The sequence below is a fragment of the Protopterus annectens genome, chromosome 11.part0 (genome assembly GCF_019279795.1).
Source record: "Protopterus annectens isolate FY-2018-M chromosome 11.part0, PAN1.0, whole genome shotgun sequence".
Lineage (NCBI taxonomy): Eukaryota > Metazoa > Chordata > Ceratodontiformes > Protopteridae > Protopterus > Protopterus annectens.
The window spans coordinates 766,001,390-766,027,289 of NC_056745.1; the positions used below are offsets into that span (position 1 = coordinate 766,001,390).

General features: G+C 38.1%; 1 protein-coding gene across 1 annotated transcript in view; it reads left to right on the forward strand.

Moving 5' to 3' along the window:
- OVCH1 (ovochymase 1) overlaps nt 1-25,900 on the forward strand; it is a 675,688-nt gene that overhangs the window by 470,866 nt on the left and 178,922 nt on the right. Inside the window, exons 10-11 of the mRNA XM_044087248.1 lie at nt 10,516-10,723; nt 25,388-25,542. Of these exons, the coding sequence (XP_043943183.1) occupies nt 10,516-10,723; nt 25,388-25,542 (363 nt within the window). The remainder of the gene's footprint in view (nt 1-10,515; nt 10,724-25,387; nt 25,543-25,900) is intronic.

Genomic DNA, 25,900 nt, shown 5'->3' on the forward strand with positions numbered 1-25,900 from the left:
CAGTCGCCGTGCGCCACTCCTTGGGTGCGTATCCTGAGGTGAGGCTAAGATTAAACAGCTGTCCTAACTGTGGGTTTAATTCCTCATTGAGTTCATGAAGCACACAGCCGGGGACACCATCCGTCCCATGGATGCTGTGTTTTTGCCTTAGTGAGGGCAGTTCTCACCTGGGCGTTGGAGATGTTTGGGGGCTACAATCCTCTGGAATAGATATCTCTCCTTTTGGGGAGAAGTTTGCACTGAACCTGTCAGCCAGTATGTTAGCAATGTGTGTAGGTTCAGTAATTTTCACATCATTTTGAACTAATTCTGAGCATATCTGGGAGTTTCCTCCTAGGTTTCTAACATAGCTAAAGAAGGCCTTATGATTGTCTTTAGAGTCCTTGGCGATTTTTCTCTCAAAATTTGCCTTGGATGATTTTATGAGAGCTCTTAGTTTTTACTTATAATGATCAAAGGTGTCTTACCTTTCAAGGATTTTGCTCTATCTTGTAGTAGCTTCCTCCTTTTGTTGTAGAGCTTGTTTATGGCTGGGGTCCACCAGACTGGACGCTTGCCTTTGGTACAGAGAGTCTTAGTTTTGTTTGGGATTGCCTGATCCATGCAGTCCTGTAGGTGCTGGTAGAAGGCATTTGTAAGTGATTCAGCGGTTTGAGTAATGTTTACCACTGGCTCAGGGGCCTTAAAGGAGACCACACTAGTTTTAGAAGTGTGAAATCGGCTTTTGAGAAGTTTTTCACTGTGGTCTTTTTGTTTCAGGTGGGGCGGGATGAGGACCTCCAGCGAGATTAGTTTATGATCTGATCTCACCAGTGAGGGGTATACTTCGGTGTTGAACATTTTGATCCCATGTTCGTGATGATGAGATCAAGTATGTTTTCACCTCTTGTGGGGATGGTGACTAGTTGTTCCATGGCATTTGAGTTTATGAACTCCAGGAATCTTTGGGTTAGAGTGTTCGGGCTTGAGTAGTGTTCCCAGTCTATATTAGGGTAGTTGAAGTCACCTAGTATGATGGTGTTTGGAGATACATTTATCCCCTCCAATGTTTTCAGGAAGGCCATGTGAGGTTCCTGAGTTTGAGAGGGTGGCCTGTAACATGCTACAAATTGCAGAGCAGTCTTGTCTATGGTTAATTGCACCTGGATGGTCTCCGATGCATCGTGCGTTGCCACCAACCTTGAGGTGTGGGTGTCCTTTATGAATATGGACACCCCCCCTCCTTTCTTGGTGTTGTCCGGATTTTGGGGCCGGAACGTATGATATGAGGTGAAACCTGTTAGTGCTGGGGTGCTCTCAGGAGCCTTGAACCAGGTTTCTGTCACAGCACAGACATCGATGTTCTCCATATTGAGAAGGGCCTCGAGTGCGTGCATCTTGAGATTGAGACTTCTGGCATTGAGCAGCATTACCCTTAGTTTTTTTCCTATGCATATATATATATATATATATATATATATTTTTTTTTTTTTTTTTTTTTTTACTGCAATGATAATGCAAAATGTGAAACTGGTCTGCTGTTGAATGTGGTTACCTAAGCCGGTATTTGTTTCTACAGCTATTGAGCATATTATTTTTGTTACTTTGATACTTTTTTGTATTAGATGTTTTCTGGATTGCCTAACACTGTGTTTGAGTGCTGTATCTTTGATGGTGTAGTTATATATATTTTAGTACATGTGTCTGTGTATTTTGTATATATATATGTGTGTATATATATATATATATATATATATATATATATATATAAAGAGACAGGGGGAGAGAGAAAATGTGTGTAGCACAAAAATGTTTGCATGCACGTGTGCAACAGAGAAACAGATTATATTCCTGTGTGTGTACTTCATGTCCTTTAAATAAAAACAAATCAAAATGGAACTTGTCTATCTGTATCTGTGTGTATACACATAGACTCAGATTATATATGTATGTTTGTGTGTGTGTGTGTGTATATATATATATATATATATATATATGTGTGTATATGTGTGTATATGTGTATATATATATATATATATATATATATATATATATATGTGTGTATATATATATATATATATATATATATATATATATATATATATATATATATATATATATATATATATATATATATATATATATATATATATATATATATATAGGCGTTCGTGAAAATCTACTGCCAATCATTAGCGGACCGGAGTTCCACTGTGGCGACCCCTAACTGGGAAAAGCCGAAAGACAAACAACAACATATATAGCGACCCTTAACTGGGAAAAGCCGAAAGACAAACAACATATATATATATATATATATATATATATATATATATATATATATATATATATATATATATATATAAATAAAATGTATGTGTGTAGTGTTTATAATACTATGTGTGGGATGCAGTGCAATGTGACTACATCTAGAGAGAAATATGCAATAGATATTTTGTAAGTAGTCACGCATGCACTTGACATATGGATGTATGTTTTGCATAACACATACAGATGCACACAAATATGTACACACACAGATTGGGCTTGTGCATGTATATGTGTAGTATATAATTATCCTAATCAACCTCCTTTTTCCTACTTTATACATTCCCCAAATCTTTTTCACTATACTAGTTATTAGACTCCACTGTAATGGTTGTTCATTCCAAAATTTGTAGGTTTAGATCTGACAGATGCATAAATGAAGCTTAGTCAGGGATACTTAGAAATAGTTCTATTACATAAGATGTGTTGAATGACAATGCTTTACACTTCTGCCATTTTATCTTAATGGCATAAGAAAACACCACCACTTCCTTATGTCTAGCATGACTCATATAAAGAGAACTTTAAAAGTATTCTGGGAAGAAAGAATAAAGCAAGAAAACAAGATCAAGTTACCAAGGTATTCCCTGTCAGCTGCCATTTTGTGGGAAACAAATTAATATTGTAAAAGAAGCACTTGAAGTGATTTTGAGCCATTAAAATAGCTAAAAAAAAAACAAAGATACAATTAAATAAAAAAAAAAAAACATTTTTTGAGTTGTAGAGTTTTCTTTCTCTCTCTAATTTCTCCCACGTCTTTTGGGTTTCTAATACCATAATGGGAACGGACCCCATTCCTAAGTCAAAGTATAATTAAAGTTCATGAAATTAGTATTGTTTGTCTTTGATGTTAGCCTGAAGTGCTTTTAACAGCACCTGCAATGTGCCCAGAACTGACTCCTGCAATTCATATGGAATTACATGCATCAGTAACATATCTAAATACGACTAAATTATTATAGCAATAACCCACGCCTGGGTGTGGGTTATGCTGGATTTACCCACAGTTGGCGTGGTTTGGTCCCGAGGGACCAAACAAAGCCAACCGTGGGTAAATCCAGCATTACCCACACCCAGAAGTGGGTTATTGCTATTATACAATGACATTATTTAAGAAAAGAAATAATTACTTTTCTTAAATAATGGCATTGTATAATGCCTCTTTACTGCCCTTCCGCAGCTGTCTGGTATTCTGCGGCAGTTCTGATGTACTGCGCATGCCTGCGCAGTACATCAGAGCTGTGGGCAAAAGCAACGGAGAACGCAAGATCTCCGTTGCTTTTTTTTTACTGTTTCGCTATGTTAAATGGGTTTAACATAGCGAGACAGCTTTAAAATAAGCAACGGAGATCTCCGTTGCTTATTGTAAACTGTCTCGCTATGTTAAACCCATTTAACATAGCGAAACAGTAAAAAGCAATGGAGATCTTGCGATCTCCGTTGCTTTTTTTTTTTAAAAAAACTGTCTCTCTATGTTAAATGGGTTTAACATAGCGAGACAGCTTTAAAATAAGCAACGGATATCTCCGTTGCTTATTTTAAAGCTGTCTCGCTATGTTAAACCCATTTAATATAGCGAACAGCTTTAAAAAAGCAACGGAGATCGCAAGATCTCCGCTTTTACACACTGTGTCGCTATGTTAAAGGAGTTTAACATAGCGAGACAGCTTTAAAAAAAGCAACGGAGATCTCCGTTGCTTTTTTTAAACCTGTGTCGCTATGTTAAACTCTTTTAACATAGCGAGACCGTGTTTTATACTAACAGAAAAAGTCCAGGCGACCGGACCTTTTTCCGTTTGTATATTGAGGTATTTACAACGGGCACGCTGGCTGGGCTGGCCAATCAGCGTGCACGTTTTAGGGGAGGAATTGTATAATATTTTATAAGCCCCATTGCTCCAACTACTGTTGGAACTGTCTGGGTATCCTTATTCCACATTGCCCTAGTTTCTGCCTGAAAATCCAGGTAATTTGACTTTTGTGTCTCTATATAAGACACTTTAGTCACTGGGCATAGCAATTTCAATGATCAGTGCTACTTTTGTCTTATTTTTATGGACTATATCTGTTTTTTGAACTGTTGGTAATGGCTGATCCCATGTGATGTAAAATTCATTTTTTTAGGATGCTTTGTGGCTCATGTTTCCATTGTTTTTCAGCTACTTCAAAATGGTTGCACAATCCCCAGTGCAATAGTTTTACCACATTATTATGCCTTTCAGTATACATTTCTTCTGCCATTAGTATATCACAGCTAGCAACATGATATGCAACTGTTTCCAATACTGTTTTACAAAACCTACATTTGTCCTTTTCTCCCACGTGCTCAATGGACTTTGTAAACCAATGTGTATGTAATCCACTATATTGGGCTGCCAATATTTCACCTTTCATCTTTTGATTTAAATTCACCTCTCCTTAACCATTCCTTTGTTCATTCCCAATCGATATGAAGTTGTTCCAAGAGTTTTCTGTTCTAGCAACTATATTTATGAATGGCTTCGGAGCCAAAGACCCTTTTACCAGCTACTACTCTTCCTCCTCCAAGCCTTACCGGTCCTTCAGAGCCAGATGAGTCGGACTTGTTGATCGTGGAGCCTTTGGAGCTGAAATCTGCTCCAGTGTCTTTGGCTCCATTTACTCTGACGTCCTCTGCGCTGATCGAGGATTCTAGGCACCTGTTCGGGTCTGGGGAGGATAGTCAGACCGACCTGTCTGTTCCAACTCTGCATGTCAGGGTTTTGGCTCGGATGAGCTCAGCTCCTACCTCTGGTTCGGAGCCCACTGTCCCGGTGCCGGGGGTATCGACTGTTTTCTCTGATCCATCGGTTCCCTTGCATCGAAGCAGGGGTACCTTTGATGCCATGAGAAGGGTTATGTCATCTAAGACATCCTTGACCACAGGTCCGGCTTCTTCCTCCCCTAAAGCGCCTATGTCTGCTTCTGCTTCACAGGTCCTGGCCAAGCGTAGAGACTCAGAACCTCAGCAAGCCCCATTGAGTGGCCCTTGCTCTTAGAAGACCTCACCAGATGCTCCCACTGATGAGGTTCCTAGGAAGAGAGTTTGTAAGAAGAAACATCTAGACTCCCGTCAGGAGTCCCTAACATCTGATACTGACTTGGATGAATCAGAAGGGTCCCTCTCTGAGGATATCTCATTTGCAGAGATACTTGAAATCCTTAGGCAGAGGGGTGACTGGCAGTCCACAAACTCTATTGAGGATGAGTCAGTTCTCCTGAAGGCTTTTGGGTCTCAGCCCTCCACCTCTTGGGTGTCTCCGCCCTTCGATGAGCTTGTGCAGCTAGTCTCATGAAGGGTGTGGGAGTCTCCAGACACTATAGAGCCTGTTCCTAGGAGGCCTAATAAGTACATATTTGCCTCCCAGGATAAATCCTTGACAAAAGTGTGCCAGTTGATGCCATGGTGATGGCAGCAGCCACCAAAAAGGAAATGTTAGAAACGTCCTCTTCTGTCCATCCTCCTAACAGAGACTCCAGGATCATGGATAGATATGGGAAGCGCATGCTTAGTTCAGCGACTTTTGCACTCCGTTCGCTAAACTACTTAACTCATTTCACTAGACTACAAAGAGATCTCCTTAAGGAGCTGGGAGATGCTCTTCAGGGTACAGTAGCTGCAGGAGCTACAGACAAAGTTGCCTTCCAGCTTACTACCCTCAATTCCATTAACACATCCATGTGCCTCATTTCTTATGCAGCTGATGCAACGAGCAGAGCAGCGGGTACAGTAGTTGCTCTTAGAAGACATTCCTGGATGCGCTTGTGTTCCTTCGCAGAGCCCTTCAAGTCCTCCTTTGTGAATACCCCTTTTGATGGTGTGTCTCTTTTTGGGCCCAAAGTTAAGGAAACTTTGACCAGGTGTGAGCAGGAAGGAAAGACTGCCATCGAAATCCATTTATCCACTCCTACCAGACCCTATCCCAAGGGTCAAAGGGGAGGGAAAATGTGGTTCTGAAAAGCCCAAGGAGCCTTTTAGGACACACATGGTGAACCCCCCTCCAGGGGCAGAGGAGGGGGTAATAATGGAAGACTCTGCCCTCGTGGCAGAAGGGGTCCACAAAACCAGGGCAACAGAGATCACTTCTTTGGAAAACCCTACCAGCGCTTCTGAAAGGAGGCCCGACTGTCCTGCTCTGGAGGCAGTCAGGGGTCGCTTTTCTTTGTACCCAGATGCCTGTCTCAAAATAACTGACAGCTGGGTACAAAGCAGCATTTTCAGAGGATACTTCATTCCTTTCACCACACCCCCTCCACCGACAAGGAAAATCCCGGACGTTCCACCCAGTTACAGGGAACAAGCAACAGTAGAGGTCCAAACATTGCTAAGAAAAAAAGTCGTTCAAATAATCCCAGCAGACCAGACAGGATCCGGAACTTACTCAAGATTCTTTTTAGTTCCAAAAAAGACAGAGGACTGGAGACCTATATTGAACCTCAGCAGGCTAAACAAATCTGTAAAGAAAGAGAAGTTTCAGATGGTCACGCTTCAGTCGATACTTCCCTTCTTAGGGAAAGACAATTGGATGTGCTCAATAGATCTCCAGGATGTGTACTACATGTAAAAATGGCTAGGCCATCCAGGGATCATCTGTGCTTCCAGCTGGGAGCCAATCACTACCAGTTTGGTCTCACTACAGCCCCTAGAGTGTTCACAAAATGCATGGCAGTGGTCATGGCTCACCTGAGACATTTAGGATTCCAGGTGTTTCTGTACCTCGACTATTGGCTCCTCACTGCACCACCAGGCATAAACTTATTCAAGCCAGGGAATCCACTCTGTCACTCTGCAGCCAACTTGGCATTACAATAAACTCAGAAAAATCTGCCTTGTCGCCATTGCAGCATGTCGGCTTTATAACTGGACTCCACCACCACCACACTAAGACTTCCAGTAGAAAGAGTCTTATTACTCTGTCATCAGGTCCGCATTCTAATGTCCAAAAACAAGGCTCCAGCATCAAAAGTTCTAAAATTGTTAGGTGTTATGGCAGCAGCAATTCTGGCCATACCACTGGATCGTATGCACATGTGGGTACTGCACTGGCTGCTGTTCACTCAATGGCCTTATCAAGAGCTCCCCATGTCTAACCTGATAATGACCACAAACTCCTGCAAAAAGGATCTTCAGTGGTGGTTGACCTCACTTCATATCACAATAGGACATCCCTTTGTTTTACCTCCATCAGTGGCCACAGTGACCATGGACACTTCCCTGATAGGGTGGGGCATTTTCAGGGAAGAATAGCCCAAGGCACATGGACTGATCAAGAGACACATCTGCATATTGGTGTCTTAGAGATGAGAGCAGTATTTTTGGCATTGCAGTACTCCAGGGCTCTCTTCCTCTGAGTACAGTTGCGCTTCAGACAGACATGTCAGTGGTCTGGTACTTGAACAAACAAGGAGGAACCTGGTCATACCCCCTTTGTCATGAGACCCTAAGAGTATGGCAGTGGGCGATTTCCACCCAGCGCTTTCTGTTCGCAATGCACATCCTGGGGAAATCCATTGTGATAGCAGACAAGCTGAGCAGAGTAATTTTGTTGCCCCACGAGTGGTCCCTCAAGAAAAAAACAGACAGGATGTTCCGCCGGTGAGGCCAGCCTTGCTGCAACATTTTTGCCAGTCACATGAACAAGAAATGCAGAAGCTGCTTTGCCCTGATTCCCCCTCCGGGAGAAACCCCAAGGGACGTACTCGTTCACGATTGGCCTCCAGGTCTCCTCTGCTTTTCCACCAATCCTGTTGATACCCAAGGTTCTACAGAAAGCAAAATCACTGGAAAGGACTATCATTCTTATAGCCCCTCATTGGCCTCGTCAGATTTGGCTCCCTTTCCTTCGACTTCATCCTTTGGTGGACCCTTGAATTCTGGGCCCCATTCCAGACCTTCTGACATGCATGTTGGGGGAACTTCATCCCTCTCTGCAGTCCCTGAAGCTGACAATTTGGCTGCTCCAATTCCCATCATAGCCAGGTTCCATAACCTTTCCAATGAGACCAAGCAAATACTCTTATCCTCTCATAAATCCTCTGAGGAAGCTATACCTTAGCAAATGGAATAAATTTTCTGTATGGGCCTCTAATAATATTGATCCTTACCAAGCCCCTATGTCCTCTATACTAGAGTTCTTGACTATGATCTTCAATAAATGAGCTGCAGCAGCCACAGTCTGTGTTCAACTTGTTGCCGTTTCTAACTTTCATCTTGGATTCGAAGGTTTGAATATGTCACACAAATTATCCAAAGCTTTTCTCAAAGGGGCTTTTCATCTCTGACCATCTGTGAAATCTCCCTATTCCCCATCTAAATGTTATGCTTTCCTGCACCATTCTTCCTCCATTTGAACCAGCTTCCTCACATGATCTCAAATGTTTGTCATGGAAAACTTTTTTAGTGGCTATTACTTCCGCCTGCAGAGTGTCAGAGCTTCAGGCATTATCCATTAATCTTCCTTACTTGATTTTCCATGCTGATAGTCTCACTTAGAACAAATCCCTCCTTTTTGCCTAAAGTGTGCACTGAAACTAATCTTAACCAAATTATTGATTTGCCAGTTTTCTTCCCCAATCATTCTAATGATCTTGAATACATGCTGTATAAACGTGATGTTCACAGACAGCTCAGATTTTATCTGGATAGAACAAAAGATTTCAGGAAATCATATCAGCCTTTTTTTTTTTTTTTCCAGACTCCAGGAGAGGTATGCCAGTGGCTAAAACAACTCTGTCTAAATGGTTATCCGATTCTATCACCTTTGTGTATTCAGGTCAAACTTCCTATTGATAACATTTGTGCAGCAGCCACTTGGTCAAAACTCATATCTTTATCACTCATTACAAGGTTGACTGGGCCTCCAGGGACAGAATCTCCTTTGGGTCCACTGTTCTGAAAAATATACTCCCATGAGCCACCCGAGATTGATAGTGCTTGGGACACTACCCATCAGTAAGAATGAACAGCAAGGTAGAACAACTGCACATAAAGAAGTTATGTACTTATCATAGCATTCCATGTGAATTGTTCATCTCACCCTCATTCTTACATCCCTCCCTCCTACCTCCTCCTGGGCTTTTAGATGACTGAGATGCTGGATCCATTCTGGTTGCTCAACCCTTCTATACCTTCTCTTGCGAGTGATATAATGACGTATAGTATTGTGATATGCAGCAAACAAGATCTGAGGTAACTCTAGGTGCATCATGGGATAGGGACTTGGCCTTGAGCTATTTGAAGAGCTTTGCAATGGGCCGACTCAGAGCCGAGGGATCAGCTTTGAACCATCAGTAGGAATGAAGGCTAGATGAACAACTCATATGAAACGTTATGGTAAGTACATAACTTTTTTTAAATGTATATGCAAAGTCTTTTGCTTGTATCCCATTTGATAAAGCTTACTGTGAAGAATACAGCCTATTGGTGAACCAAGTAAATAAAGAACAATGCGTTTTCACCTGGCAATGTATCTGAATTGTCTGTTGGTATTGCAGAATGCAAAATAAGTACCTTCAGCGTGATGTTGCTTGAGGTGGGGGGGGTTTGTTAAGTATGGAACTGACAGAAGAATTATGTAATCAATAAGCAGCTGTGTAGAATGTGTTAACTACACAGGAAAGCTTTTATGAGTGATAAAGTACTCCACGGGGGCAGCACAGTGAGTAGTAGTAATAGGATTGCCTTACAATAACAGGTTCTCCAGTATTACCAAATGGTTTACTTCATGTCCATGAAAATGTACTTTAGTTGTTGAATTCAGTCCACAGTCAGTCGTATAAGATGCATGTATTCATTTGTACTTCCTGCATCATACATATCTGTTTGCATTTTCTTCTAGTCCTATTGTTGTATTCCTATTTATACCTCCCAAAATTGGTAATTTATATGTAGTGCCTTTACTTCATTAATGATCATCATTCTGTTGGCAAATACACGTGTGTTGATGCAGTCAATCATTACTGTCGAAGCTCTGCTGCTTTATAGTTTGTTGTGCTAGGGATAGAACCAAAAGGCAAGGTCATGAATACTCCTTATGATACATAAATAGCTTTGGCAAATCACTTTCTTCCATCAGAATGATTACATTCCAGGTTTTAAAGCATGAATCTGTAATATTGAGGTCATTGCCTTCACATTTTCCCCAAAACATTGAAATCGCTGCATTTTTGTTTTAATCTTTTCTTATTTAGTTCAGTATGGAGTACCACAGATTCAGCCCCATGGAATTGAGACTGATGAACAGAATGGACAAGTCAGTGTGAGAATAATTGGTGGTAAAAGCACGGTCCCTCATTCATGGCCTTGGCTAGTCAGTTTGCAGTCCAGGAAAGGTCACTACTGTTGTGGTAGTCTGATCAGCAAATTCTGGGTTGTCACTGCTGCACACTGTCCCTTGAGGTAAGATGTTCTAAAGGCTATCTCAGGCTTCAGAACTTATTTTTATGATGATCAATGTGCGTGTGCTGGGTTAAGCAAGTTGTCATAAGCTCTTTTGAAGAATGTGTAGCTCATGCTGAAGATATGCAAGTGTCTGTGTCTGATGTATGAAGTAATTCATTAGATTTTGTATGGCCTGATATCAGAAAAGGCCTTCATCGTTGGTCTTCCCAACACCATGTAGTTTTTCAATGAATTCTATATTTTTTACTTCTGTTTTCATACTTCTGATTTATATTATGTGGATACATGCATGTTGGAACTTCGTCCTAGTTTTTTTTTTAACATTGTTTGAGGTAAACTGACTCATTTATGTGGAACATTATTATTTTTGTAAGTTATCCATGTTTTTCCAAAACTTTTGGAATTTTTGTTTTAATTTTTTTTCTGTCTCTAGTTTTGGAAAGGCTCTTCTAAATATGCTAACAAAACAAAATGCCACCAAAGGATGAACTGTCTATATCTTTTTTCTAGACTCTAAACACCAGCAGAATGAGTGATTTGCTGCAATTTCAACCAAAAGGCTTTGTGTCAGAAGATTTTTGAGAACCTTTAGAGGAAACAATGGTTCAGTAAATATAGTTCATGTTCTGAAGTGGTGCTCCTATTTCAAAAGGGAGACACTAGGATAATGCTGTACATCTCTCCATGGAAAGAGCACAGTCCATTTTGTTTCTCCACTTACACAAAGATTATTCTTTGCTTTCATTGAAGTGGTCGCTGAAAAATGTCTTCATTGACAAGTTTGCTAATGAATGTTACTACCATTTTATTAATCACCTCAGCAGGTTTTCCTTTAATGTCAGGGAGTTGTCTGCAGGGCATGACCACTCTCACTGTGTCTGGCCTTTTGAGATTGAGGAGTCTTCCACTAAATTTCCTGCTCTGGTCTCCTTGAATTCAGTGTTGACACAGTTAAGGGTACCGTTATGTAGTTTGTCAGAAAGCATTTGTTGGTGTCATTTGATCCTTTGGCAGTGGTTTATAAGAACTTTTTTCCCCCCGTGGTTGCTCTCAGCCAGTCTCCCATGCCAACTTTCATCAATTCAGTGAAGCCTTGGATGCCTTGAGTCAGCTGTTGGTCACTGCCTGGGAAAGACTAGGCCCATTAGCTGTGGAAAACATTTTAGATGATTACCTGATTTTGAAGTTGCTACCCATTCAGATCATAATTAGGAGGAGCCTCATTGTAGAGAAGCCTGAGCTGGAGATGTTATGCAACTGTGTAGTTCCTTCCACCATGTCCCTTTTTTCCTTACGTATAGGTATTACGGAAAATAATACTTTTCCTTATGCATATGTATTATGTGCCATTCTGGATATCCCTCGTCTTGGGAAGAGTTTTAGAAGTTTGCCGTTCTTTCAGGTTTTCAATCTTCTGCAGTGGACAAACAAAACAAAGCTGCTGGAATGTCTAAAACAACTAAAATACTGGAACCAGGCAGCATCAATGGTCAAAAATAGCACTCAGAAAACTTTTTAACGCTTTTGCCCTAAGACTTCTTCAGAATCCTTAACTTTCCACAACTGTCAGTTTAAATACAATTCATTGTCCAATAAAATCACCACATCAATTAATTAATAAAATTGAAAGTTATAAAACATGTTAAAACACTTTGAATACATTACTAATGCATATCATTTATGCACCTATAACCTACGATTTTTCAACAAATATTTGATGTTAACCACATCATTTAACCCTGGTTCTATATTGGAATGTAATTTTATTTGCCACAAAGCTTTTTTGCTCTAGATAATTTTTAAAATCCCCTGTCAAATCGACAGGGGCTTATTCAAGAATGGGAAAAAGAAATTTTTTATGTTTGTGGCAATTTAAAGGATGTCTATAAAATGTACTTTTAGCATCCTTTTTCTTTATATGATATAAATGTTCTCAAAGTCTTAGACATAATATTCTTGTAGTCATCCCAATGTAATATGCCATACATCCTGTGCATAATCCAATATAAACTACTTCTAAGCTTTTACAATTGAAGAATCCAGGTATTCTGATAGTATGAGACAGATGCATTAAATTAACATGTTCTAATATAAATCTGCAAATGTTACAGTCCCCACATTTTTGCATGCCTTGTGATTTTCTGGTCATTAATATTCATTCATTCATGTTAATTTTAGCATTATCTCTATGTAATAACTTTAAATTATACTGATTTTTATATATAAATTTAGGACAATCCCAAAGACATGCTGTAGGTGGATTGGACACTCTAAATTGGCCCTAGGGTATGAGTGCATGTGTGTGCCTTCTGTGGAAGGTTGGATGCCGGGCTGGCAACTCGATACTGTAAAACTCCACTGCCAATCATGAGTGGACATGTGATCTGCTGTGGGGACCCCTAACCGGGAAAAGCTGAAAGAAGAAGATGATGATTTCCTTCTAATATTTTCCAATTTTCTTGTGTCCCTTCTCGTATTAAATTACTATCTAATGACATTTCTATGCTGCAAAATGCCTTATTAACTTCATAGTCATTTTTCTTGTTCTTTAACTTATTACTAAAATGTGCATCCAAAATAGGGGGGTAATTAGTGTTTCTCTGACTTTATACCAATTTCATTTGTTCTCTTAAATATACTTTGTCGTATTCACAGTTTTTAAATAACTGAACTATAAACTCAAATTCTTCTAATAAATCAGTTAATTCACTAGTCATATGAGTAGCTCTAACTGCCCTTTGGGTATATTATTTTTCATAAATCATGGATGTTGACTACTGTTATGCAAATAACTGTTGGTAAACGTTTATTTACAATGAATTTTACTCACAAATTTATTTGTAGTTTATATTCCATTCCAAAATGACATCCAAAAAATTAATTTTTGTACCTATGTCACCTATAATGAATTTTAAAACATTTGTTCCTTGATTTAAACTTGCCAAGAACTCTTCTACTCTTTTATGGTCCCCTTCCATAATAAAAAACAGGTCATCCATAAATCTTTTGTAGTAAATAACATGACATTGATTATTTAATGAGTTCAGCTTAGAATGTTCCCACCACCCCATTACTATATTAGCAAAATAGTGTGCTACTGGAGTACCCATCGCAACTCCTCTTATCTGTTTATAAAATGTTGTTAAATATAAAAAAAAGTATTCTTTAATATCACATCCACTATCTCACAACATAAGTTACATATTCACTGTTAGATAACTTAGAATACTCTACTAAAAATTCTTTCAAATATTCAAGCCCAGTATCTTGAGGGATGCAGGTAAATAACAATACTACATCAACTGTAAACCTATGTTTATGTAGTTCAAAATAAAATAAAATTTGTTATTCACCTCTCTTATATGGTTTAAGAAATCCCAAGAATCTCTTAAATAACAGTCCATTTCTTTAACCAAAGGATTTAAAATAGAGTCTACAGCTAGCGACATTCATTCTGTAATGTGGTGTGGTGCAGAAACAATAGGTCTAAACGGAGGGGTTGCTAGCACATTTATGTGCTTTGGGTATTCCAAAAAGTGTCCTTATTTTCGGTTTATCTATGGTACAAAAAGCATAAGTAGTTTGATCCAAATCTCCACTCATTAACCCTTCAAATAAAAATGAATACACATTCTTGTAACAGTTAGATATTTCATTAATGTCAGTTAATTCATATTCATCAGTATTACTTAGCATACATTCCATTTTAATTAATGTGCCCCCTTTATCACTTTTCATAATTCTTATATTTTTATCAGTTCTTTTAAGGCTGTTCTTTCTTCCTTTAACATATTATATTTCTTGTTCTTATTACCATTGCTTAGTAGCTGTCTAATTTGATTTTCACAAGTATTTTCAAATACATTTTGTGTGAACCAATAATGGATTGTAACATGATGGCTTTACAAATTTAGTTTCAGGCATTTTAACATCTTTTAACAAACTCATCTGTCTAGTATATTTTTTCAATTCCAACAGGCCATAAGATAAGTCAGCTCTTTTTTGAAGGAATAAAATTTAAACCTAGAAACAAAACCTTTACATGACTAGGTGTAAGATTAAAACTAGAAAAGTTTAAAATATTATTTTTACCAATAAAATAGTCATTTAGTTGTCCGTTGACGAAGCCGATGCCATTCTCTCTCTTTTTCTTGCTGTCTTTGTCCTCTGTTTTGCTTTCCTTTTCTGGGATTAAAAAAAAATACGTTGGTATAATTTTTTCAGCTAGTCCATGAACTTTCGGCCCTTCTAACTGTAAGATGTGTTCAACAGCCGCACTGTTCACATCATTCTGCTGCATCATGTTTGACAGATTTCTAACTTCCCTTACTTGTGGTTTACCCACCTTCTTTAAGTGGAATGACCCCCTGCTTCTTGTCTGAATATTTAGTGTACTTAAATTTGTTTGCATTTATTGCATCACTGTTAGTTGTACTAAAGTTCACGTATGCTGTGTCATTCTCATACACTGTTACAGCTCTACTTAACTTGCTGTTTTTCTGATTAATCACCACATTCTCATGCCGTTCCACTTCCACAGTAAATTGATATTCCACTCGTTCACCAAATTTGTTATGACAGTCTCTCTGAATTTGTTGGTCTAATTTCATTATTTCATTATTTCATTATTTCATTATTTCTTCAGCAGTCACCAAGACCTTATTGTTTTTTATAATTGACTTCAAAAACTCAGTTCCGGTATTGTTAAAGAACTCTTTTAAAATAACAAAAAAACTGTCGCTTGTTTCAACCCCGTTAGGACATTTAAAAAATCATAGTCCTTTCTATACTATGTTCAGTTCTATACATCGCTTGAACGTACTTGTTTTCAAGGTCTACATTTTTGTATTTTTTCAACAATTTACATAGTACCTCATGTTTTTCTTTATAAGTAACCAGTTCAAAGTAATTCACTGGTCTCTCAGATCTTGAAAAAGGGTCAGAGACATTGTTCATCAGTGAAGCTACATTAGCATATGTTTTGTTAGAGAGACAGTTAGTTGCCAACTTATTGTCCAAGATTTCATTGCCATTATACTCATCACTGTTTCTATATCTTCTTCAGAGCTCATACATCTACGAAAAGGGTTGACTCGTTTGTAAACTAATTTATGAATGTCAGTCATGGTTTTCAGTAATAATGGCATCCCACCGTTGTCAACATTTCCAGGAGTAGAATGAATGCTCACATTGAGCAAACTTTCTCCATTGTGTCCAGCCATGGAAGAATTTTAAAAAACAACAGATAACCACCAACACTGCACAACCAGTAAAATATTCAAGTACAAAACAACTAAAATACTGGAACCAGGCAAAATCAATGGTCAAAAATAGCGCTCAGAAAACTTTTAACGCTTTCGTCCTAAGACTTCAGAATACTTAACTTTCCATAACTGTCAGTTTAAAATGGGTGAAGCAGGGGTCATTCCACTTTAAGAAGTTGAGTAAATCACAAGTAAGGGAAGTTAGAAATACGTCCGATATGATGCTGCAGAATGATGTGAACAACACATCTTGCAGTTGGAAAGGCCAAAAGTTCATGGATTAGCCGAAAAGATTATACCAACAACTAGTGTAGTTGAACAGGGAGCAAGACCAAAAGTTTTTTTAATCCCAGAAAAGGAAAGCAAAACACAGAGGACAAAGACAATGACAAGAAAAGAGAGAATGGCCTCTGATTTGTCAACAGACTACTAAAATACTGTTTAATTGGTAAAAATATTTTAAACTTGTCAAGTTGTAATCTTACGGCTAGGTACTTAAAGGTTTTGTTTCTAGGTTTAAATTTTATTCCTTCAAAAATAGCTGACTATCTTGTGCCCTGTTAGAATTGAAAAAATATACTAGACAGTTGAATTTGAACTGTGTGTTAAAAGATGTTAAAAATATCTGAAACTTAATTTGTAAAGCCATCATATTACGATCCATTATTGGTTCACAAACTTAGTTTTTGAAATAGAAGGACCACATGTTAATTTAATGCATTTGTCTCATACCATCAGAATACCCGAGTTCTTTAATTGTAAACGCTTAGGAGTAGTTTATATTGGAATATGCACAGGATGTATGACATATTACATCGGGATGACTACAAGAATGTTATTTCTAAGAATTAGAGAACATTTATATTGTATAAAGAAAAAGGGATATTAGAAGTGCATTTTACAGACATCCTTAAATTGCCACAAATACAAAAAAATTATTTTTGCTGTTCTTGAACAAGCCCCTGTCAATCTGAGAGGAGTGGATTTTAAAACTTATCTAGAGCAAAAGGAAGCTTTATGGCAAATAAAATTGCATTCCTTTATATAGCCAGGGTTAAATGATGTGGTTAACATCAAATGTTTTTTGAAAAATCATAGGTTATATGTGCATAAATTATATGTATTAGTAATGTATTCAAAGTGTTTTAACATGTTTTATAACTTTAAATTTCATTAATTGTTAATTGATGTGGTGATTTTATTGGACTGAATTGTATTTAAACTGACAGTTGTGGAAAGTTGAGCATTCTAAAGAAGTCTTAGGATGAAAGCGTTAATAAATATTTTGAGCGCTATTTTTGACCGTTGATTCTGCCTGGTTCCAGTATTTTAGTCGTTTTGTACTTGAATATTTTACTGGTCATGCGTTGTGGTTATCTGTTGGAATGTCATTTTAATAGTTTGGTCCCCTGTTGTTATACCGCTCACCCCACCCCCAGTGACTTTTGAGCCTCTGTTGACAGAAGTCCTAGAGAATCTACAGGTGTAGCAAAAGACAGGAATTATTGCAGTTCTCCAGTATGGGCAGTATTCTTGTGTGTTCTTATCACTTGTCTCTTGGCTATAAAGTTAGACTGTGCCCTCTAAGTTTAGACTTTGGGTGCATGTGCTGCCTCAAACCCACAGTTCAAGCCAGAGTGCATGTAGACCTTGGCAAGTTAACACTTCCCAAAGTCCCTAGTAGTAAGTTCTGGAGTATTAGACTTTTTTCAGGTAGGATCTTGCAGTAGCAGCTTGCCAACACCCTACCCTGCATTGTGCACATCTGCTGTGGTGGATCACTTCATCTATTCCTAGTAAACTCCTTTATTGTTTGGTTAGCTAATGAAACTTGGGCTGTTTCATGTATAGTTGGGGCCCGGATCTATACACTGGCAGACAGAGGGATATCTTACCTTGTCACAGTCTCTGCTGAATGCAGAACATGGCTAGGTAGTGGTGTGCTCTCTACAATTCCCTGATCTGTTTCTCGAGGACCAAAACAGAAAAAAGGGTGGTTCTTTCAAAATTGTAGCAAACTGCTTCCTACATCTAAATGCCACACTGAAAACTGAAGCACTTCAACCCTGAAGAACAAGTATCAGTATTAATTTCTGAATAACTGTACTGCGCTATCACTAGATCGGCATTGTACCACCTGACCCCTTGCACCCTTGATAGCTGCCCCCTTTGCCACATCTTAACTATTCCTTTGGCTGAATGTTCTGTCTTCTGTTTCAGTGATGCAGATTTAGAAATTACCCCAGTCCAACTGCTGGCAAACTTATTGATGGATGCCTAGTACCCAGTTCCATTGGTTCACTCTTAAATTCTTTTTTTTAAATAACTGGTGTGCCATTCCACAAACAGCATCTGTGAGTTTAGTAAAAGCCCTTACGGAGTATTGAGACAGCTTACTGAGTTTGACAAAGGTGAATGACTGGCTTTAACCAACAGTTTGATAAGCATTCTCAGTATGCAGCACTTCATACTAAATATGAAACAACCCACAAATGGATTGATGAACAATAGCCTAAAAAGTTTTAAAAATAACAGTATGATACTAATGACGGCAACAAGTGTCAGGCATTTGCCTAGAAGAAAAATAATTGAAGTGTGTGCTTCAGCCTACCCTCTTCCAGGAATAGGCACAAAAATAAGAGAGAAGATCAAGATCTGCATTCTAATAATCTTGTAACTCAGATGAGGTTAAAGGATTTTTGCACTTTGTCTCCTTTGGTGGTATTGCATTGTAGTGCACCAACAACAAATCCAGGACTAAATATTTTAAATGTATTGGAATCCTTCTCCTTGTTTTTACTTAACTGAAGAAAGAAAATACGTATATTCATGACTATGAAAATTACAAATTTCCATCACCACAATACTTCCTGATGCTACATCTTTAAGCTTCATAATTCTTTTCTCTTCCCAGTGGGTGAATTCAGTAATTTTAATATTTCATTGTAATACATACTTTAATATAATTGCTGCTTGGTAGGTCCTGGCTTCCTCTGAGTAGATATACAGTGACTGTCCCCTGACCACTTAATGGATTTAGCCCATCCCTCTCTTTTTTCATCACACTAGAGGTACTCCACCTATGTTATAGATAGAGCATGTATTGACATGGCAGGAGACTTTGGCTGACTCATGAGAGGTTTGGAAGTACTGGGGCAAGGGACCCTCTTTCTGAGACTAAGAGGTGATGCAGGCAAAAGTTGCATAGACAGAGAGCCAGTCTGCCCTGCCAATCTTGTGTTAGGTATCCATAGTTTGCAGAACTTCAATCTCGAACATCCCACAAGACAAGTGTTATGTAATCCAAGATCTTAAAGACTTGGTTAATTTCTGGTATTTTGCATGAGCTTAATGTTGCATTTGTCCCATAAACTTTTTAGGATGCCAGTTGTGATCCTAATTTGTCAGTTCCAGATTTTTGTTTAATTTAACTGTCACGAGAGGGTAGTATCAAATGTGAGGTTACCATCCATTTAAAATCCAGTTATGGATTTCACTAGATCCCTTTTGTAAAGGCTAGATCATTTTAATGCATTATGGATTGAGGAGCAAGACTATAAGTTCCTGCTGGTATACCATTTAGAAGGCTTTCCTAAAGGAAATTAAAGTTTTATTTTTTTCTTAACTTTATACAGAAGCACCCCAAACATACACAAGTCTAACTTATGGTCAGATAAATCAGATAGTTTTGCTACTGAGTTCCATGGGATTTGCTGTAAAAGGTTTCTGTTGCCATCCATGTAAAAGTACACATTCTTGATCTGCATTGAGGCTTTCAGGCCAGCAGTGGAGTTGCTCTCCTGATTTGGCCACTGTTAGTTTCATTTCAGTTTAGGCTTCTTTAATACTTAGTTGGAGAGCTGCTGCCATTCTAGTGGCATTAATCCTGTTATGCTCTCTCCTGCCTCCTGGATTTCTGATAACTATGTGTATGTAAACTAGAGGGAAGAGCAGAGGCTCGAACATTGTTGAAAGGCAACGCACTTTAGACTGGGACAGATTGTCATTTATACAAGTATAACAAGTATAAAATAGGAGTTGAACCTGTGGCATTTATGACGCAATATTTATGATGCATGGGATTTGAGCATTTTACTGTACTGTCACTTCTAAAATGTAGCATTGACTTTAAATTTTGCTTTCTGTAAACTAGCAAACCATTTTATTATTTATTTTACATTTGTTTATTGGGAAGGTCCGACTGGGATAAAGACCCATTTTCAGTGGAGGCCCAGGGAGAAAAGCTCCACATACAGAGATTATACAAAAACGTACACAAGAAATTATACAAAAAAATGTAGACAATACAGTACACCAGAAGTTACGTTCTATGCTATTATAGCTGGCATTTGTATTATACAATCATCTGATATAATTCCTTATTGTAGTGTAGACATTGTAGTTTCTCAAAGTAAGCTGAGGAAAGGATTGTGGTGGGGGGGGGACTGGATAGAAAAAGATGAGGTTGGAGATTATCTAGACATGAGAGAGTGCATAGATTGAGGTGGTCAGGGAATAAGAAAAAGTATGACCAGAAGCTATTAAAACTAGTTAGCATGGCGTAGTACAGGAAAGCCAGGTGTCATAAGATAATTTTAAGAATCTTTTTGAATTGGTTGGTATTTCTTTTGGTTCTGATGCTGTGAGGTAGTGAATTCCACCTTGTTGCTGCATGAGAAAATAGCGAGTCCCCTGCCATATTAGTGGATTTGGACACTTGTAGTAAAGATTTATTTGTTGAGTGAAGACTTCTATTTGTGGTATGAGGCTAGAGACTATTTAGAAGGGCAGGGTTTTTTTCAGGGTGATATACTAGTTTGTGTGCTAAGGGTTAATTGGTTATAGGATAGAAGTTGTGGGAGTTCGAACCAGGATATATTTTTTTAAGGAGTGACTGTGGTGGGTATGATGTGGGCAGTCAGTTGCAAATTTAGCTATTGTAGCATGTTTCAAGTTTAATAAATAAAACATAATTTAATATCTCTGAATGCTTTTTTGTCTCTGTATCAAGATATTTATGGGGCGGCCACGGTGGTGCAGCAGTTAGTGTTGCCGCCTCACAGCAAGAAGTTCTCCAGTTCGATCCTTGACTGGGGGTGCCTTCTGTGTGGAGTCTGAATGTCCTCCCTGTGGTCGCATGGGTATCCTCTGGGTGCTCTGGTTTCCTCCCACATCCCAAAGACATGCTGTAAGTGGATTGGATATTCTAAAATGGCCGTAGGTGTGAGTGCATGCTTTTGTGTGCCTTCTGTGGAAGGTCGGGCCCCGGGCCGACAACTTGACACTGTAAAGCTCTACTACCAATCATGAGCGGACACGTGATCCACTGTGGCGATCCCTAACCAGGAAAAGCCGAAAGAACATTGCAACACTTCCATAATGCAAAGGTCTTAATGTCCGCTAAACAAAACAGTAACACAAAAATTAATTTACCAAATCTGTAACTGTAAACCCTTTATTCTGCGAATTAACTTGACTGTCATTTCTGTTATACCCTACACTGTTAACATAAATGCGTATGGTTACCCTTTTTTCTCACTGGCCATTCCCAGTAAGTCTTTCTGAGCACTTCAGCTGTGCCAGTTGAACTGGAATTTAGTATATCTTTAATCCATGAATGTCCATGTACCTGTAGTAACCAATTCCTCATATTCTGTACATTTGCACAAACTACTGCCTGCAAATTCTTGCGTGTCATCTGTGTGCACAACTGTACATTCTGTAGCATTGTATTTTTCCATAAAATCTTGCTACTGAAGTCTAAAGCAACATACAGCTCTGACGACACCTTGTACAGAGCTGTCATACTTTGAATTGGTAACTACTGTAATCTTTGACCCTTTAAATCCTGACAAAACTGCATTTGTGTCCTCTAATAAAGACCTGTTGATAACTGAAGTTGATTTGCCTGTATTACTCCGTACATTATTCAATATTTTTTCTGTAAACAATGAAATATTGTAATTTCTTTCAAATGTTAAATGACAATCTAATTTGATTTGGTGCTGGACAGCCACACCCTTTATAGATAAGGTGAAAATCCTTTTTTTTATAGAACTATTAACACTGACTTGAGCTATAGCATGTGTTTCAACTTTGCTCTGAAAGACTAGAAATAACATTGACTTGAATTAAGGTACGTATTTCTTCTTTAACTTGCTTTGAAAACTGTACCTCATTTATGCTAGTGTTTACTTTAAGACTGATCAGAATTTGCACTCTGATCCCTCTTATTCCCCCTCAGTGCAATATTTTACTGACTTTGGAAAATAAACTATAATTTATGACATTCTGAATATTTATATTTTAAATAATGTGAACTTGTGACATTGCAAATGTTTGCTTTGGTCGGGAAATCTGCATGTGACATAACACTGTTTACAATACTTCTACTTAACTCTGTACTTTGAATTACATGTAAAGTAGAATTTATCACATTCTGAACATTTGTATTTGAAACTGTATTACGACTTAATTCTGTATCTTGAATTGCATGTGAATTAACATTTACACTTGTGTCTTAAGACTGTAAATGAGAATTACTGACCCTCTTCAAGAGAAATCTTGATGAATGGATGGGAGATCGTAGGTTTACCCCTGGGATCTCTTCTATGCCCCTACTAGACAGAGGCACAGTAAACTAAACTTAAAAGGGCTATTCTTCTGTGACCTACTATACAAATGCAGTCAACTAATCTAAAAGGGTGGCGAAAGCCAAACGCACTCTGGCTAGGCTTATAAATGCCCTAGGGCAGATAGCCTAGTATCAACCTATGAACCTATAAGCTGACTCATGCTGCTGTGAGTTAACCCTTTTGCGTCTGAAAAGTTGCAACATTCCTGCACTAATAACCTTTAAATTTAAATGAACATTTCTGGAGCACAGTTTTTTTAGACTGCTTTACCCAGTTTTTAACTTTAAACCAAACATTTATTGGTGTCTTTACTGTTGAAGTATTGGTTGATATGTTTATAAAAAACATATTGTAATTGATGTATATAAACATTTTTAATAATTATTGTCTGACTTTGCTAAAAAGTACATATGTAACTTAATGATCAATGTGTCTTGTCATCTGCAGCTTTTCTTCTTGGCTGTGTGTCATCACACTGGAAACTTGAAAGTTTGTGGAGATGAAGTACGTTGATGTTAACTGGATAATATATTTTTATTTTCTAAAGGAACACTGCTGACATTTGTAGATCTTCTGAGGTACTGCTGGTCTGTTCTTTTCAGGCTTTTTCTGAAGTAGTGTTTTGAATAAACACTAGTGCTTTGCAGTCTAACAGCTGCAACTACTATATATCTGCTCTGGCTGTTTTCTGTATGAAGTTTACATCTGGAATATTAGTGGCATCTTACAGAAAGGTCTTCTCTGTAAGGAGTAACTATAGTGTTGTCAGCTGTGGCCTTATTCTATATGGAGTTTAGATTCTCCTATCTGGAAAAACACTGGTGTGCTGCTGAAAAGTCTGTTAGGAAACACTTCTGTAGTTATGGACTGGGAAAACGGGTCAGAGGTTGATTTTGCTTTGCCCTTAAGTCTGTACCATAGAGTGCATGTGGTCTGACTGTGCGCATAAGGATGCTATGGGGTTTTGGAACTTTAACTGTTCCCCATCAATGGTAGATTCGCCATTGAAAGAATTGATAAGACTCTAGTATACTGGAATTTAACTGTAAACAACTGAAATGAGACTGGCATGAATGTCTTTTAATTACCCAAACTTGTGCTTAAAAGGCACCAGTCTCTCCTTTGTGGGTCAAGTCCTTTTGTATTTTTCAGGATGAATTCTGCACATGCTGTAGTTTGGTAAAGAATGCTTTTAGATGTTAACAGTATCTAAATATTGCCTCCAATAACAGTGCTGATGAATAGCAATAGTCTGTAGAAATTCTGGAATGCTGGATAATAGTAACAGTGCTGATAAATATATCCAAAGTTTCTGCATATATATTCTTATTCTCTTGAATATTAACTGAAACAGTATTTTCCTCCTGAATAGAATGGAGATTTGACCTGACTTTCTGTACTCAGTCTCGAGTGTCTGTACTACAAAAATCTTGCATATCAGTCCAAAAGCTAACTTAACTGACTGTGTCTGAAGGATTTCCTAATACCAATACCCTGTAATATTTTACATGCCTCTCTAGTCTCTGTTGCCCAGCCTTGTCTTGCATGTGCCTCATAGTCTATTCTTTATATAGCATTCCATTAGAAGTACACACATCTTTCCCTTGAGAAAGGAACATTCTGTAGCTCTCCCTGAGAACTGTTATTTCTGCACATCTCATGCTTAGCCAGCAAGATCATTTCTTCCTTTCTATTGAACTGTCTTTCCCAGAAAGTGAATGCATACATAAAAACTCAATTCTGACTCTATATTTTGAGACCTGTTATTCCACCTTAATGTACTATAGTGAACTCACTAAGAATACAGTGAAACCCTCAGTGTAACAGTTTGAAAGGTCAGGAGAAGGGGTGTTTAGTGGAAGCAGTATACCCTGCTGTGTGAGTTAGAACAGTGGTTGGCATGTAGACCTGTAGTTTAAAAAAAAGGATGAGTTCTGAGAGCCCAAGCAGATCTAGAGCAATGATTTTATTAATGTTTGCATTTGGGTTATTAATTTAATACCCCAGCCTATTTGGTAGCTAAAGTATGAAGTCTAATTTAACAGCAGTACACGTTTGCAATCCTAATCTGTTTTTCTCCATCACTGGGTGGTGATCAACCATCAATTTGAACTCATAGCTGGATTGATTCCAAAATTCCCAGGCCCTCTTTCACTTTTAATTAGGAGCACTTTAGTTAACTATGGTACCCTATCCAGACATTACCCCATTTATAAGAAAGAAAACTTCCTGGATGTACAACAGAATCAGTCAGCAAAGAGCATGGTGTGAAACTGCTCATTTCTCTTACCTGATGGAATGGATGTTCCAGTAATGCATATTGTTAAAGGTTTAAATTTCTGATAATTGGAAAAACAGTTTGAAACTGTGGTAAGTGTTTGAACAGTTAAGAAATTAGTTAAATTAGATGAGGATATATTTTAAAAATAATTAATCATGTTTTTATTGAGGTATTTTCATTAATTTAGTATGGTTCATAAAGTACATTTAAATTCCTGTGAGATGCAACTTTTCTTATAAAAATGACTGTCCAGTGTTTTTCTTCATACTTTTCTGAAATGTGTTCAGTTCATGTTGTTAAATAATATTACTTTACTGTCTGACAGCATTTTTTAATGTAAAACACAAGTCTGTAGGTTTATAGTTGCCTTACTACTAGGTTTGCTTTTTAACAGATTAACATATACTGTAATAAACTTGTGCTTCATGAATGCTTATTGTACTATAATGGTAACCTTTTTTTTGTTTGTTTTGGTAACTAGCTATGGTGATGTGGTGATCTTGGGCTTGAACAATTTGCACTCAGCTGTTGAAAACAGACAGGCAATTGCAGTGGGTGGCATTTATCCACACAAAGAATACAAAGGAGTCCATAATGACATTATGCTTGTACAGCTTCAGTATGCTGCCATCTTAGGTACGTTGTATTCACTTACTTCACAGCTCAACAAAGTAGACCTACCTTATGTGCAAGTTCCATCTTGTTAAGCAGTCTGTATAACAATTTGGTACATGGTACTATACATTTTTAGGCAGTTTATGTAACCATGTAAAGCCTGATACTAGAGCATGTTTAGTTTGATTGCATTATTTAATGATGGTCTGGCAGCACAACAGCTCTGAGGATAGATGTGCCATGAACAAATATCCAGGCTGTGTTGCACTAGAAACTTAGCTAGTAGCCACTTTAAAGTATGGTCCATCAACACAGAACTGAATGACCTTGGGTGGCAAATTGTTCACCAGGCAAATCAGATTCACAGGACCTCTCTTCA